The sequence below is a fragment of the Oncorhynchus mykiss genome, chromosome 23 (assembly GCF_057628025.1).
Source record: "Oncorhynchus mykiss isolate SJ-2025 chromosome 23, ASM5762802v1, whole genome shotgun sequence".
NCBI classification, from domain to species: Eukaryota; Metazoa; Chordata; class Actinopteri; order Salmoniformes; family Salmonidae; genus Oncorhynchus; species Oncorhynchus mykiss.
The window spans coordinates 38,465,983-38,481,521 of NC_143044.1; the positions used below are offsets into that span (position 1 = coordinate 38,465,983).

The following is a 15,539-nucleotide window of genomic DNA, read 5'->3' on the forward strand; positions in this document are numbered from 1 at the left end:
AGTGGTCTCCTCTTGTTTTGTGCTTAGTGAACACAGCCCAGATTTAGCTGTGCAACACAGCCCTCACACCAGGGAAAGATGGGATTAGTGTGTCAACAGGTTTACTACAGGATAAGTCACAGTGAGGAGGACCAAGGAGGAACAGCCCCTGAATTTTTCTCCCACATTTACAGCCTGAATTTAAAATGGATTAAGTTGAGATTCTGTCACTGGCCTACACACAGTACCCCATAATGTCAGTGGAATTATGTTTTTCAATATTTTTTGCAAATAAATTAAAAACAAAAAGCTGAAATGTCTTGAGTCAATCAGTATTCAACCCCTTTGTTATGACAAGCCTAAATATGTCTAGGAGTAATGTGCTTATGTCAAATAAGTTGCATGGACTCACTTTGTGCAATAATAGTGTTTAACGGGATTTTTGAATGACTATCTCATCTCTGTACCCCACACATACAGATAATTGTAGATTCAATCACAAATTTTGAGATTTTGCAATGACTTGCAAAGGGCACATATTGGTAGATATATTTTTTTTTTACCAGACATTCAATATCCCTTTGAGCATGGTGAAGTTATTAATGACACTTTTGGATGGTGTATCAATAAACCCAGTCACTACAAAGATACTGGTGTCCTTTCTAACTCAGTTGCCTGAGAGGAAGGAAGCAGATCAGGAATTTCACCAGGAGGCCAATGGTGACTTTAAAACAGTTACAGAGTTGAATGGCTGTGATAGGAGAAAACTGAGGATGGATCAACATTGTAGTTTCTCCACCATATTAACCCATTTGAGAGTGAAAATAATGAAGCCTGTAAGAATAAAAATATTCAAAAACATGCATCCTGTTCGCAACAAGGCACTTAAGTATTACTGCAAAGCAACTCACTTTTTCTCCTGAATACAACTTATGTTTGGGGCAAATCCAATACAACATATTACTGAGTACCACTTTCCATATTTTCAAGCATAGTAGTGGCTGCATCATGTTATTGATATGCTTGTCATCGGCAAGGGCTGGCGAGTTTCAGGATAAAAAATTAACGGAATGAAGCTAAGCACAGTCAAACCTGGTTCAGTCTGGTTTCCACCAGACACTGGAAGATGAATTCACATTTCAGCAGGACAAAAACTTAAAACACAAGGCCAAATCTACACTGGAGTTGCTTACAAAGAAGACAGTGAATCTTCCTGAGTGGTTGAGTTAGTTTTTATTTTAAATCTACGGCCAGACCTGAAAATAGTTGTATAACAATGATCAACAACCAATTTGACAGAGCTTGAATAATTTTGAAAAGAATAATGGGCAAATGTTGCACAATCCAGGTGTGGAAAGTTCTTTGAGACTTACCCAGAAAGACTCACAGCTGTAATCGCTACCAAAGGTGCTTTTACAAATTAGTGACTCGGGGGTGTGAATACTTATGTAAATTAGATTTCTGTATTTCATTTTCAATAAATTTGCAAACATTTCTAAAAACATGTTTTCACTTTGTCGTTATGCGGTATTGTGTGTAGATGGGTGAGAAATGTATATTTAATCAATTTTGAATTCAGGCTGTAACAACAAAATATGGAATAAGTCAAGGGGTATGAATACTTTCTGAAGGCACTGTACTTAATTGAATCCATGCTCAAAAGTATACAAAGGTGAAAGTGCATAGTGCTGAACAAAAAAAGGAGCATACGTTTCATTAGTGCTGTATAAAGCTGAAGACGTAAAACTAATTAAAATGACACCTGTATGTCTTAAGTGTGTCATTTTAGTTAGTCTGTACAGCACTGATGAAGATGTGAAAGCTGAAACCTATGCTCCTTTTTTTTGGTTTAGCCCTTTTTAGCACTTTCAACTTTTGTATTCTTTTGAGCATAAGAATATTTTAGAATCTCGGCCTCCTTGTTTTTTCCCCTTCTCATAGCTTGAGTGTGAGTACGTTTTTAACTCTACAGATATGTTTACTCTCAGGCACAGACAGACCTAAACGCAAACTCTCAAAATGGATTTCAGCACTTCTATTTTTTTATTTTTTATTATTATTATTTTTTTTATTTTTTTGAATTTTACCCCTTTTTCTCCCCAATTTCGTAGTATCCAATTGTTGTAGTAGCTACATCGCTACAACTCCCGTACGGGCTCGGGAGAGACGAAGGTTGAAAGTCATGCGTCCTCCGATACACAACCAACCAAGCCGCTGCTTCTTTAACACAGCGCACATCCAACCCGGAAGCCAGCCGCACCAATGCGCCGGAGGAAACACCGTGCACCTGGCCACCTTGGCTAGCGTACACTGCGCCCAGCCCGCCACAGGAGTCGCTGGTGCGCGATGAGACAAGGACACCCCTACCGACCAAGCCCTCCCTAACCCGGGCGACGCTAGGCCAATTGTGCGTCGCCCCACGGACCTCCCGGTTGCGGCCGGTTACGACAGAGCCTGGGCGCGAACCCAGGACTCTGATGGCACAGCTGGCGCTGCAGTACAGCGCCCTTAACCACTGCGCCACCCGGGAGGCAGCACTTCTATTTTATGATTTCAGGATCTGCTGTTTTTTTTTTACCAACATGTCAAGCTCATATGAAAGGAAGATCAAGTTCAAGTCATCCACACTAATATTTCCCCAGCTGTTATGCTAGTACAGCTATAGACTAGGGCATGGGAGTGTTAAGTATCGCACTCATACCCTTGTAGTAAAGTAATATAACACGCATAGCCAATGTTCTCTTAGTGATGCAAGCTATGTTGTCTAATGTATTGTAATATAATGGGCGGTGTCAGAGGAAAGCCCATAATATTGTGGGCTTCTACCCCATTTGTTTTGTACGCTTGTTGTATTCGGCGCATGTGACAGTTTGATTTGGTAATGTACAAGGTTACCACATTGTCTACTGAAATGTACGAGGCTAACATTGTCTACTCTACTGTAATGTATGAGGCTGCCATTTGTCTACTCTACTGTAATGTACAAGGTTACCATATTGTCTACTGTAATGTACGAGGCTAACATTGTCTACTCTACTGTAATGTATGATGCTACAATTTTCTCTACTGTAATGTCCGATGCTACTAAATTGTGTACTGTAATGTACGAGGCTACCATATTGTCTACTCTACTGTAATGTACAAGGCTACCATATTGTAAGCGCCCGAGCACAGGTCTGTTCAACGCTGATCCGACCGATCGGATTCCACGCTTCAAGATTGCTTCGATAACGTGGACTGGGATATGTTCCGCATAGCGTTGGACAATAACATTGATGAATACGCTGATTCGGTGTGCAAGTTTATTAGCAAGTGAATCAGCGATGTTGTACCCACAGCGTCTTAAAACATTCCCAAACCAGAAACCGTGGAATGATGGCAACAATCGCCCAAAACTGAAAGTGCGAACCACTGCTTTTAATCAGGGCAAGGTGACCGGAAACATGACCGAATACAAACAGTGTAGCTATTCCCTCCGCAAGGCAATCAAACAAGCTAGGCGTCGGTATAGAGACAAAGTAGAGTCGCAATTCAACGGCTCCGACACGAGAGGTGTGTGGCAGGGTCTACAGTCAATCACAGACTACAAATGGAAAACCAGCCCAGTTGCGGACCACGATGTCTTGTTCCCAGACAAAGTAAACAACTTCTTTGCTCGCTTTGAGGACAACACAGTGCCATTGACACGGCCCGCAATCAAAATCTGCGGGCTCTCCTTCACTGCAGCCAACATGAGTAAGGCTGCAGGCCCAGACGGCATCCCCAGCCGCGTCCTCAGAGCATGTGCAGACCAGCTGGCTGGTGTGTTTACGGACATATTCAATCAATCCTTATCCCAGTCTGCTGTTCCCACATGCTTCAAGAGGGCCACCATTGTTCCTGTTCCCAAGAAAGCGAAGGTAACTGAGCTAAATGACTATCGCCCTGTAGCACTCACTTCCGTCATCATGAAGTGCTTTGAGAGGCTAGTCAAGGACCATATCACCTCCACCCTACCTGACACCCTAGACCCACTCCAATTTGCTTTCCGCCCCAATAGATCCACAGACGACGCAATCACACTGCGCACTGCCCTAACCCATCTGGACAAGAGGAATACCTATGTAAGAATGCTGTTCATTGACTACAGCTCAGCATTTAACACCATAGTACCCTCCAAACTCGTCATTAAGCTTGAGACCCTGGGTCTCGACCACGCCCTGTGCAACTGGGTTCTGGACTTCCTGACGGGTCCGCTCCCCAGGTGGTGAGGGTAGGTAACATCTCCACCCCGCTGATCCTCAACATTGTTTACACACCCTACATTTCTCATCTCATATGTGTATATACTGTACTCCACACCATCTACTGCATCTTGCCTATGGCGTTCGGCCATCGCTCATTCATATATTTTTACGTACATATTATTTTTCATTCCTTTACACTTGTGTGTGTATAAGGTAGTTGTTGTGAAATGTTAGGTTAGATTACTTGTTATATATTACTGCATGGTTGGAACTAGAAGCACAAGCATTTCGCTACACTCGCATTAACATCTGCTAACCATGTCTATGTGACAAATAAACATTTGATTTGATTTGTCTACTGTAATATACAAGGCTACCATTTTGTCTACTCTACTGTAATGTCCTAGGCTACCATTGTTTACTGTAATATACAGTGCATTTGGCAAGTATTCAGACCCCTTGACTTCTCCACATTTTGTTACGTTACAGCCTTATTCTAAAATTCATCAAATAAATAAAAAAATCCTCAATCTACACACAATACCCCATAATGACAAAGCGAAAACACATTGTCTACTGTAATGTACGAGGTTACCATTTAGTTTAATGTAATATACATGGTTACCATATTGTCTACTCCGCTGTAATGTACATGGTTACCATGTTGTTTACTGTAATGTACGAGGCTACTATATTGTCTACACTACTGTAATATACGAGGCTACCCTAGTCTACTGTAATGTACAAGGCTACCATTTTGTCTACTTTACTGTAATATACGAGCCTACTATAGTCTATGGTAATGTATGAGGCTACTATATCGCCTACTCTACTGTATACGAGGCTACTATATTATCTACTCTACTGTGTACGAGGCTACCACAGTCTACTGTAATGTACGAGGCTACAATTGTCTACTCTACTGTAATGCACAAGGCTACCATATTGGTCACATTACTGCAATGTACGAGACTACCATATTGTCCACTCTACTGTAATTTACAAGGCTACCATATTGTCTACTGTAATGTACGAGACTACCATATTGTCCACTCTACTGTAATTTACAAGGCTACCATATTGTCTACTGTAATGTACAAGGCTGCCATATTGTCCACTCTACTGTAATTTACAAGGCTACCATATTGTCTACTGTAATGTACAAGGCTGCCATATTGTCCACTCTACTGTAATTTACAAGGCTACCATATTGTCTACTGTAATGTAGTAGGCTGCCATATTGTCTACTGTACATATTTTCTGCAGAGGGAGCTCATCTATTCTGAATCTGGTTTGTCCGGCAAGCTATGATCAGCATCCTCTCTCTCTCTGTTAGCAGGAGAAGTGCTGCTATTTCTATCATTCCTAATCACCAGGGTCAGATACTGGTTACGGTCTCTCAGCTATTGTTTAGTGTTTTACTTGTTTTGTTCTATTTGCATCATACAGCAGTAGGCAGACTGGCTGCAGCGTATTTTGGTACCAAGACTCCAAAATAAATATTGCGTTTTAGAGACACTTTGTTCCTGTTTATTGGAAAACTGGCGATGTGTATATGAAGTGTTTTTCACTGCAGGGCATGATGCTGACATCTGGTAAAAAATATCTCAACCGACCGAAACACATTTCAAAATAGAGTGCCTTTTAGAAAATATTCACACCCCTTGACTTGTTCCACATGTTGCGTTAGTCTGAATTTAAAATGTATTACATTTAGATTTTTTTTGTGACTGGTCTACACAAAATGCTCATAATGTCAGTGTAATTGTTGTTGTTTTTTTACAAATTAATTAAAAATGAAAAGCTGAAATGTCTAGAGTTAAGTATTCAACCCCTTTGTTATAGCAAGCCTAAATAAGTTCAGGAGAAAAAATGTGCTTAGCAAGTCAAATAAGATGTTGCATGGACTCACTCTGTGTGCAATAATAGTGTTTAACATGATTTTTGTGGCAACCCGGGGGCCAGCAGGTAGCTACAAAGCCAGGAGCAGGACTTCTGTCAGCTCCAAAGGGCTAGATAGTTTCCAAGGTGAGTCAGCACCATGGACAGCTTTATAGGCACCAACTGGGGCTGGTGATTTGACACCAATACTACCCAGTCCAGGTGATGCAACCAATTGGCACCTGGAAATGGTCCCACCTGTCCCTCGTTACTCCAAATGGGTATAAGTAGAGGTGCAGTCACTCGGGTGCGTCGGCAGACAGGAAGTGGGTATGCCTAGACCTCAGAAGAACTGGAGAAGAGGACCCATTCCCGGGCAGCATGCCCCGGACTCATTGCTCTCTCTTGTTCATTAACACAGGCGGTCTGAGAAGCTGCCACACAGTGACCCATCCACTACATGAGAGGCCTTTCAGTTGTATTTCTCCCCGTGCCTCCAAACCTTTTATTAAAGATCAACTTTTGTTTGAGTGCCGCAAAATGGTCTCCGGCTGTCTTATTTTGTGAGTTTCACCTCTGACTCCCCTGGGCTGCCACAATACCTCATCTCTGTACCCCACACATACAATTATCTGTAAGGTGCCTCAGTCAAGCAGTGATATGAGAAAACAGAGGATGGATCAACATTGTAGTTACTCGACAATACTAACCTAATTGACTGAGTGACAAGGAAGCCTTTACAGAATACATATATTCCAAAACATGCGTCATGTTTGAAACAAGGCACTAAAGTACTGTGAAAAATGTGGCAAAGCAATTAGCCAACTAATACAAAGTGTAATGTTTGGGACAAATCCAATACAACACATTACTGAGTTCCACTCTACATATTTTCAAGCATAGTGGCGGCTGCATCATGTTATGTGTATGGTTGTCATCGGAATGGCCTCGGGAGTTTTTCAAGATACAAAATAAACTAAATGGAGCTAAGCACAGGCAAAATCCTAGAGAAAAACCTGGTTCAGTCTGCTCTCCAAAAGACACTGGGGGACAAATTCACCTTTAGGTAGGACAATAACCTAAAACAAGGTCAAATCTACACCGGAGTTGCTTATCAAGAAGACATTGAATGTTCCTGAGTGGCCTAGTTACAGTTTTTACTTAGCTTAAAAATGACTGTCTAGCTATGATCAAGCTCTGTGTCAAGTTGTTTGTTGAAGAATTTTAGATTGCAAATAATGTACAATCCAGGTGTGCAGAGCTCTTTTATTATCCCCAGGGATTTGATTAGGAGATAAGACTTTAACCCCCTTGTTTTAAGCCTGAGAGGAGTGAGGAGGTGTAAAGCCTTGGGAACAGAGATGGCGGTTGGTGATAAAATATACTTGCAGTGAAGCCGCTCAACAACTACACCATACCATTCATCCAACAGACTCCCATTCAGAGCGACACACCGAAGCATCCAGGGTCAAGCCCTGCTCAAGGGCACGTTGACAGATCTCCCACCAGGCCAAAAAAAACGTGAATCCGAACCCTCCAAGTCCCCCCCCCCCCCTCCCACAGTTCCCCAATAGCTATCCCTCAACCATTCGAGACCCCTCCAACAGTCCCCCCCCTCAAGAAGAACATTTTAGAAAATACAATTCCATTCCCCACCCCCAAGAACCCCCCAATGCACCAACAAGCAAGAGAATGAACTGAAGATAAAAAAGGAAAAGACAAGAAAGCAGCAAACAACAATAATTTAAAACAAAGGACATCACGGACAACTAAAATCATAGCAGCGATGCCAACTGTATATGTTTGTGTGCATGTCTGGCACTATTACATGTATGTGTGTGTTCTTGTATGTGTTTATTTGAATGAGTGTGTATGTATATGCATGTGTATAAAGACCTGCACGGCATCAGCCTCAGGCAAACCAGCATTAGTTGTAAAAACACTGCCACTTAGTGTCATTCAAACATACTTTTTATTATGTTTTATTTTGACTTTAAAAAACATTTTTAAATCTTAGAATGTTGGTCAATCTCCCGCACAGCAACTCCACTCCCACTTTTCTCCAATTCCACATCCCAACCCCCAGCTTCCCTCAGCCCATCCCATCTATCTCTGCTGGCCATCCACTTCGGGTTTCTACGCAACACATATCTTTCAACTATGCTGTAATGTTTAACGTACATTTTCAATCAATCTAATCGAATAGGATCCACAGATTGCGAGTGGAATATAAATTATTTTACTAAGAGTATTAGTGTATTAGTAATTGACTGACCAGGTCTCTTGAGATCTCCTAACAGTACTAATACTAGGGTCAATTTTAGATCAATGCTATGCCTTTTCAGCCATTCCTGAACCTGAGACCAGAAACAGGCTACCTGAGGGCAATACCAAAATAAATGGTCTATTGATTCTGTATTCTCACAACAAAATCTACAGAGCTTCGATGATTGTATGCCCCGAATATTCAACATTTTGTTGGTGGCAAGAATTCTGTATAATAATTTTAGCTGAAAAGCACAAAGTCTTGAATCTTGTGTTTTATATATCAACTCATACACCCTGTACCATGGAATCGGAACATCAAAAATCTCTTCCCAACTATTTTGCAATCTGTATGTGTAACTTGTTGCACGCCCATATACCCTCACTGTTTAATTTAGGTGAAGGAGGTTTCTGTGTGTTTACGGACCGGGGAAGATGAAGGTTGTCTCTACAGTATTGTTTCGGACTCTGAAGTAATTTCTATTGAAAGGGCATTTATAGATACATGAGCATTGTTGTTCCTCCTGTTCTCAGAATGGGGACACTTAAAGGGATAATGCCAGATTCTGGCATGTAGCCCCTTCTACTTCCACAGAGTCCGAGGAACTCATGGATACCATTGTTATGTCTCTGCGTGCAGTGTGTAGGAAGTTAGGGGTAGTTTCACAAGCCAATGCTAATTAGCCTTAGCGCAATGACGAAGTCTACAGGTATGGTAGCGTTGCTCGCAGTATCCCTTTAACTGTGTATAATATGATGTAAGCTTTTAGTTGTATCCATGTTTCTTTTGTATTGTCAAGCATGTGAATTGACAATGTGAATACTACTACGACCAAGATGAATCATGTGTTTTTCCATTCATGTCTGATGATTTAGTATTCATGATTGATATATTGCCCCTTCAGATATATTAACTGGTTTTTAATTTCTCTCTGGCGCTCTATTGATGTTACTGAGAGTGGAGAACGTACATATCTGGTCTCCCAGGCAGGTGGAAATCTTTTTCACCAGCATTTCGTGGATGTTACTGATGTCAAATCAAAGTTTATTTTTTGCATACACAGTTTTGCAGATGTAATTGCAGGTGCAGCGAAAGGCTTGTGTTTCCAGCTCCAACAGTGCAGCAATACCTAGCAACACAATAACACACCATTTTTAAAAAGGACAAGAAATTAAGACATAACAGAACAAGCGATTTAAAGAGTAGAAATCAGAAATCATCTAGGAATCAGTCTCGGGATAAAAGACCAGAAAACAGCGGGACTGAAGCTGTGCACCTCTGATCTACCCCCACACCACAGTAACACACAACACAGTAGTAGTATGTGTAGGGTGAGGACATTGGAACGGGATCCTGAGATAGAGGCCACGTTCCAAATGGCACCCTATTCCCTATATATAGAAATACATTTCATCATGAAATGGTACAAGGCAGTGCTCTATATAGGGATTATGGTGCCAGTTGGGACGCAATAAGAGAGATATGATGAGAGTGATGGATCTTTCAGGCACAGGCCATAGATGAAAATCCACATGCTAGCTACTTAAATTTTCTATTTCCCTCGGTCATGCTAATTATCTACAACTAGACACGCTTTCATGATGAATTATTTCTAGTCCAATACTCTGACACCCGCCCTCTACCACACACACAAAGGGTATAAATGCACACACATTCACACGCACACCGCAGTCTTACAGATGTGTCAATGACAGCTCTGTTGGGAGTGAGAGTGGGAGGCTAAGGGAGAGTCTAGAGAGAGAACCTTCACCCCATTCTGAGGTCCTGAGTGCTCTGGAGCAGTACTGAACAGGTTGGATCACTTATTTATCCAATCCTTTTAATGGTGTGGTCAGGTAGAACTTCTGAGGGAAACAGACTACATTAGGACATTAGAGCTAGTGACTGATACCACTTGTGAGTGCAGACAGAGTGTGTAGATGTTTCTCATCTCATTTTTCCATTTGGACTCCCAGCAGGCCTGACTCTAGCTGGAGATATGAATGAGCCAGTAACACTGGCTGTTAAGTGATCACTACCGATTAATCCTGAAGCTTCACCACGCTATCAAGAGGAGCAGAATAGGCTGACTACTCCTCAACATTGACAAATGGTTTTAGCTCAATTGGTGAAGAACAAAAGTGCTAAGTGACATGGCTTGTTTTATGTTATTTGTGTTTGTTTGATAAATCATTCTCATTTGGTTTCATGAGCTTTTTTCATGACTGTAACACTGATGTATTCAAATGAATTTAGGATGATTTCATCATAACATTAATAGCTTTTACTTTTCATTCTGGGGTACGTAGAGATCTCAACTCGTGTTATCAGAAATGATAGGATGATTGTGTACGGTTTGATAGCAGAACCCACAGATTGTGACACCCTCCTCACCCTTCAAGCATTAGGCAGGTTAGGCACAGTTCCTGTCCTGCTGTGCCCCCTGCAGATAGACATGCACTGGATAGAGGTCCTTCGGTTCCCTAACAACAAAGAGTCAAACAATACATGTATTTAAATCAGAACATTCTGAACTGCTCTGTCTCACTCTCCTGAATAAACCCCGAGGTAGGACATCAAAATGGGAGCGGGAGAAAGAAAGATGTAGGGCTGATTTAGACTGGGCTGGCTGGTTGCCAGCTGTAATTAGTAGCTTACTGCTCTCTCTCTCCCTCCCTCTCTCCCTCCCTCTCTCCCTCTCTCTCTCTCTCTCTCTCTCTCTCTCTCTCTCTCTCTCTCTCTCTCTCTCTACTGTGATGGTCCTCAGAGGAAACCTACTCGTTTAAAAAAGTAACTTTTCTTTCGTCTTGTTGGTTTACTTCCTCTTATTTTTCCTCCTGATAATTCTGTTTTTTCCCTCTGATGCTTACATCATTGTTGCTGTGGTTTGTATTTTCTTAATCTTTTAAGGGTTTGCAGAAAGGTTAGTAGTTACCCTTCAATTCTAGTGTGCATCTAGCAAGTGTTTTTTTTTCTCCACATTTGTAGGGTATTTGTTTTGCAAACTCTACCATCTTGATTGATTAAAATAATCATGATATTATTCTGCCAGATAAGTATAGGCTACTTCGTAGTTAACATTTAATTGAGAAGGTTTTTGGGAAAGCTTTCCATCTACCACAAGACTTTTCATTAGCATCATCGCTAATGGCTACACAAAGTGGTAGACTCCCACACTGCACACACACACAGCAAATACGAATCACTGATGCATTCTGTTCATGTCTTATGATAAACTTCTGCAAATTGAATTAATTAAATCATTTAGTTGATTCCCTGCTAAAGTCAAATGTTTTTTATATTGTTGAATTATGTTTTAATGCCTGGATTCCGTGAGGGCCCTAATTATCATATTTGAGACAGAATGAGGCTCTCTACTACCTACTGTTCCTGCAGTGATGATTCACCATCTTCCTCGAATGACTGGGACCGAGCTCCCTGCCATCCAGGACCTCAGAATGGGGTCAATCGGTGTGAAAGGAAGGCCCAGAAAATCATTAGACTACAATCCCACCCAAGCTGTTCTCTCTGCTTCCGCACGGCAAGCGGTTCATCAAGTCTGACACCAACAGGCTCCTGAACAGCTTCATTTCCCCATGCCATAAGACTGTTAAATAGCTAACTAAATGGCTACACGGACTAAGTTGACCCTTGTATTTTATTCTTATTTTTGCACTGTCTCTATGTACACTCACAGGGTCCTACACACACTCACTCCATCATTTGCTCTCTCACACACACACACACACACACACACACACACACACACACACACACACACACACACACACCGGAAAGTATTCCGACTCCTTGACTTTTTCCACATTGTGTTATGTTAGCCTTATTCTAAAATTGATTAAATTGTTTTTCCTGCTCTCATCAATCTACACACATTACCCCATAATGACATCAAACATGATTTGGAAAGGCACACACCTGTCTATGTAAGGTACCACAGTTGACAGTGCATGTCAGAGCAACAATCAAGCCATGAGGTCGAAGGAATTGTCCGCCGAGCTCCGAGACAGGATTATGTCACGGCACAGATCTGGGGAAGGTACCAAAACATTTCTTCAGCATTGAAGGTCCCCAAGAACAAGGTGGCCTCCATCATTATTAAATGGAAGAAATATGGAACCACCAAGACCCTTCCTAGAGCTGGCTGCCCGGCCAAACTGAGCAACCAGTGGCGAAGAGCCTTGGTCAGGGAGGTGATCAAGAACCCAATGGTCACTCTGACAGAGCTCCAGAGTTCCTCCCTGGAGATGGGAAAACCTTCCAGAAGGACAACCATCTCTCCAGCACTCCACCAATCAGGTCTTTATAGTAGAGTGACCAGAAGGAAGCCACACCTCAGTAAAAGGCACATGAAAGGCAGATTCTCTGGTCTGTAGAAACCAAGATTGAACTCTTTGGCCTGAATGCCAAGCGTTACGTCTGGAGGAAACCTGGCACCATCCCTACGGAGAAGCATGGTGGTGGCAGCATCATGCTGTGGGGATGTTTTTCAGCGGTAGGGACTGTGAGACTAGTCTGGATTGAGGGAATGATGAACGGAGCAAAGTACAGAGAGATCCTTGATGAAAACCTGCTCCTGAGCAAAGTTCACCTTCCAACAGGACAACGAGCCTAAGCACACAGCCAAGACAACGCAGGAGTGACTTCTGGGAAAGTGCATGTACTTGAGTGGCCCAGCCAGAGCCCAGACTTGAACCCGATCGAACATCTCTGGAGAGACCTGAAAATAGTTGTGCAGCGACGCTCCCCATCCAACCTGACAGAGCTTGAGAGGATCCGCAGAGAAGAATGGGAGAAACTCCCCAAATACAGGTGTGCCAAGCTTGCAGTGTCATCCTGAAGAAGACATCCTGAAGAAGGTGCTTAAACAAAGTACTGAGTAAAGGGTCTGAATACCTATGTAAATATAATATTTCAGTTTTATATATATATTTTTTATACATTTGCAAACATTTCTAAAAAACAGTTTTTGTTTTGTCATTATGTGTAGATTGAGGGGGGGGGGGGGGGTCATTTAATCAATTTTATAATAAGGCTGTAAAGTAACAATGTGGAAGAAGTCTGAATACTTTTTGAATGCACTGTATTTACATACATTTGCACTCATGTAGATCGGATGTTTTTTTTATTTAACTAGGCAAGTCAGTTAAGAACAAATTCTTATTTACAATGACGGCCTACACCGGCCAACCCCAGACGACGCAGGGCAAATTGTGCACCACCCTATGGGACTCCCATTATGGCCGGTTGTGATACAGCCTGGATTCGAACTAGGGTGTCTGTAGTGGCGCTTCAAGCACCGAGATACAGTGTTTTAGGCCGCTGCGCCACTTGGATGATGAAACTTGCCAGCCAACCAGCGAAGCAATTCAGGAATTTTTGAAAGTCCTTGTCCTGCAAAGAAACAATGATTATAGTTGGAAAAAATGTAATTACATTTGGAACGTGATTACATCACGTGCCTGGCTGCGTACTTTCAAAATTATTCAGCAATCTTCATTTATCACAATCAATTATTTGACAAAAGACAAATCAATGGATAAAAATGTTGTGGATCTTTAGAAAATGTCTCATATGTCTGTCGTTTCCATTACATCGGTCGCAATAAAAAAAATGTTTGCAAAAAATGTTGAAAAAACCTGAGTCAATGGAAACCTGCCTATTAACTGATGAGACGAGTCACTCACTTTGGCATCACTGCCTGGCCCCGACAGGAAACCTAGGAATTGTGTTTTTCTTTACATTACATGGACGTGCAAATTTACGAGCATTATGTTCTTTCCCTCCGAAAAGAAATTCCACTGCAATCCGAGATCTGTATATAATTAGAAGATACTCATGTATCCGCCCTTACAATGGGAGTCGTCCCAAAGGCGGGAAGGCAGGCGACAAGCTTAGGTCTAAAATACGTCATAGAAACTAATAGAGCGTTTTTGGACAGATTTTGGCGAGAGTGAAACTTCTCACTTCGCCTCTTCCTCTTTGCTGCGTTGCCCTGTCATCGCTCACTTTGTGATCAATAGATCGCTAGAAGATGCATGTCGTTTATTCTAGCGGGAGAGGGCTCGACGGACTAACGAATTTAAACTTTTAAATAAATAACATAGTTAGTATGAAGTGTAAAATGTATCCACGTGAAAATGAGTTTGCTGGTTGATATGTTGATGAGTGCATTGGCATAACTATGTAACGCTAGTAGAATAGCCTCTGGGTTTTGATAGCAAATGAATTTAGCCTGCAAAAAAATGTTTATCAACTTCCATCTATATTAGATTAATTATTCAATGGTGCACCCATTATGTGTAGAATCTGAATGTTGCTGATCAGGGGGCGAAAAAGGGTTTTCTTGAAAAGCAACTCCAGGGGTTTCTTGATGTTATTTTAGTGTTGAGGATTGGATGGATTTCCAGGACATGAGTCGTGTTCATGTGTACTGTGGACAGGAATTTAGTTTCTTCGTTGCCAGCTTTTGCCCGTTTTAATTATATCCTTGGCATGTGTTGTGTATTGAGGAATGGCAGCAAGCGGGTAGAAGTCTAACTACCCCGCTACTGTTAGAAACGAAACATCTTACTTCCTCTGTCTGCCAAAACCTAGAGTGAACTCACAGTGGAACACGCACACACATCCGCAAAAGGATAATTACTAATTTGCACTTCTCATTCAGGGGCTTGCTTGGCCAACCAGTGTGAGTGTGAAATCAGTTCAGTGCCTTCTATTTCTCAGGAGAAACCGAGCCCTGCAGAAACACCGATAGAAATCAATTGTTGATGAATAGATACATGAGAAACGTGACCAAGTTGAGACTCTGGACAAGGCGGATAAGGTATAGTAAAGGCCGTTTATTCAAGAGTAATGATATCTGGCAAAGCGTGCTGCGCGGCCCCGTTCCTCTAGCTCTTAGGGAACTATCGGAAGAAGAGACCTGACACATGATGTGCAGTTCATTTTATACATTGAAATGACGTAGGTAGATTCTGGTAGTCCTGGCTTCTGGTAGGTTGCTTGTAGGTGATAGACAGTCCCCTCCAGCCTGGTGTCAGTATCCCATTGGTTCTCGACAGAGTTCTTTGTCTTTGGAGCCCATCCCAAAGATGGTTTGAGTGTGTGTCTGTTTATGAGTTTCAGTGTGTATGTTATCTTAGTCAGCCACCTGTGCGGGGCGGTTT

At 42.0% G+C, this 15,539-nt stretch overlaps 1 protein-coding gene across 3 annotated transcripts in view; it reads left to right on the forward strand.

Annotated features, from left to right (window-relative positions):
* Nucleotides 1–15,539, forward strand: part of LOC110502891 (calcineurin-like phosphoesterase domain containing 1) — a 38,680-nt gene that overhangs the window by 19,300 nt on the left and 3,841 nt on the right. Inside the window, exon 5 of one of the 3 annotated variants that reach the window (XM_090217439.1) lies at nt 6,508–6,668. The exons of 1 other annotated variant lie outside the window; for it this stretch is intronic. In XM_090217439.1, coding sequence (XP_090073565.1) covers nt 6,508–6,653 — 146 coding nt within the window. In that variant the 3' untranslated portion in view covers nt 6,654–6,668. Of the gene's footprint in view, nt 1–27; nt 289–6,507; nt 6,669–15,539 lie in introns of those variants that run through there. One more of the 3 variants, XM_090217440.1, reaches the window with a different exon arrangement.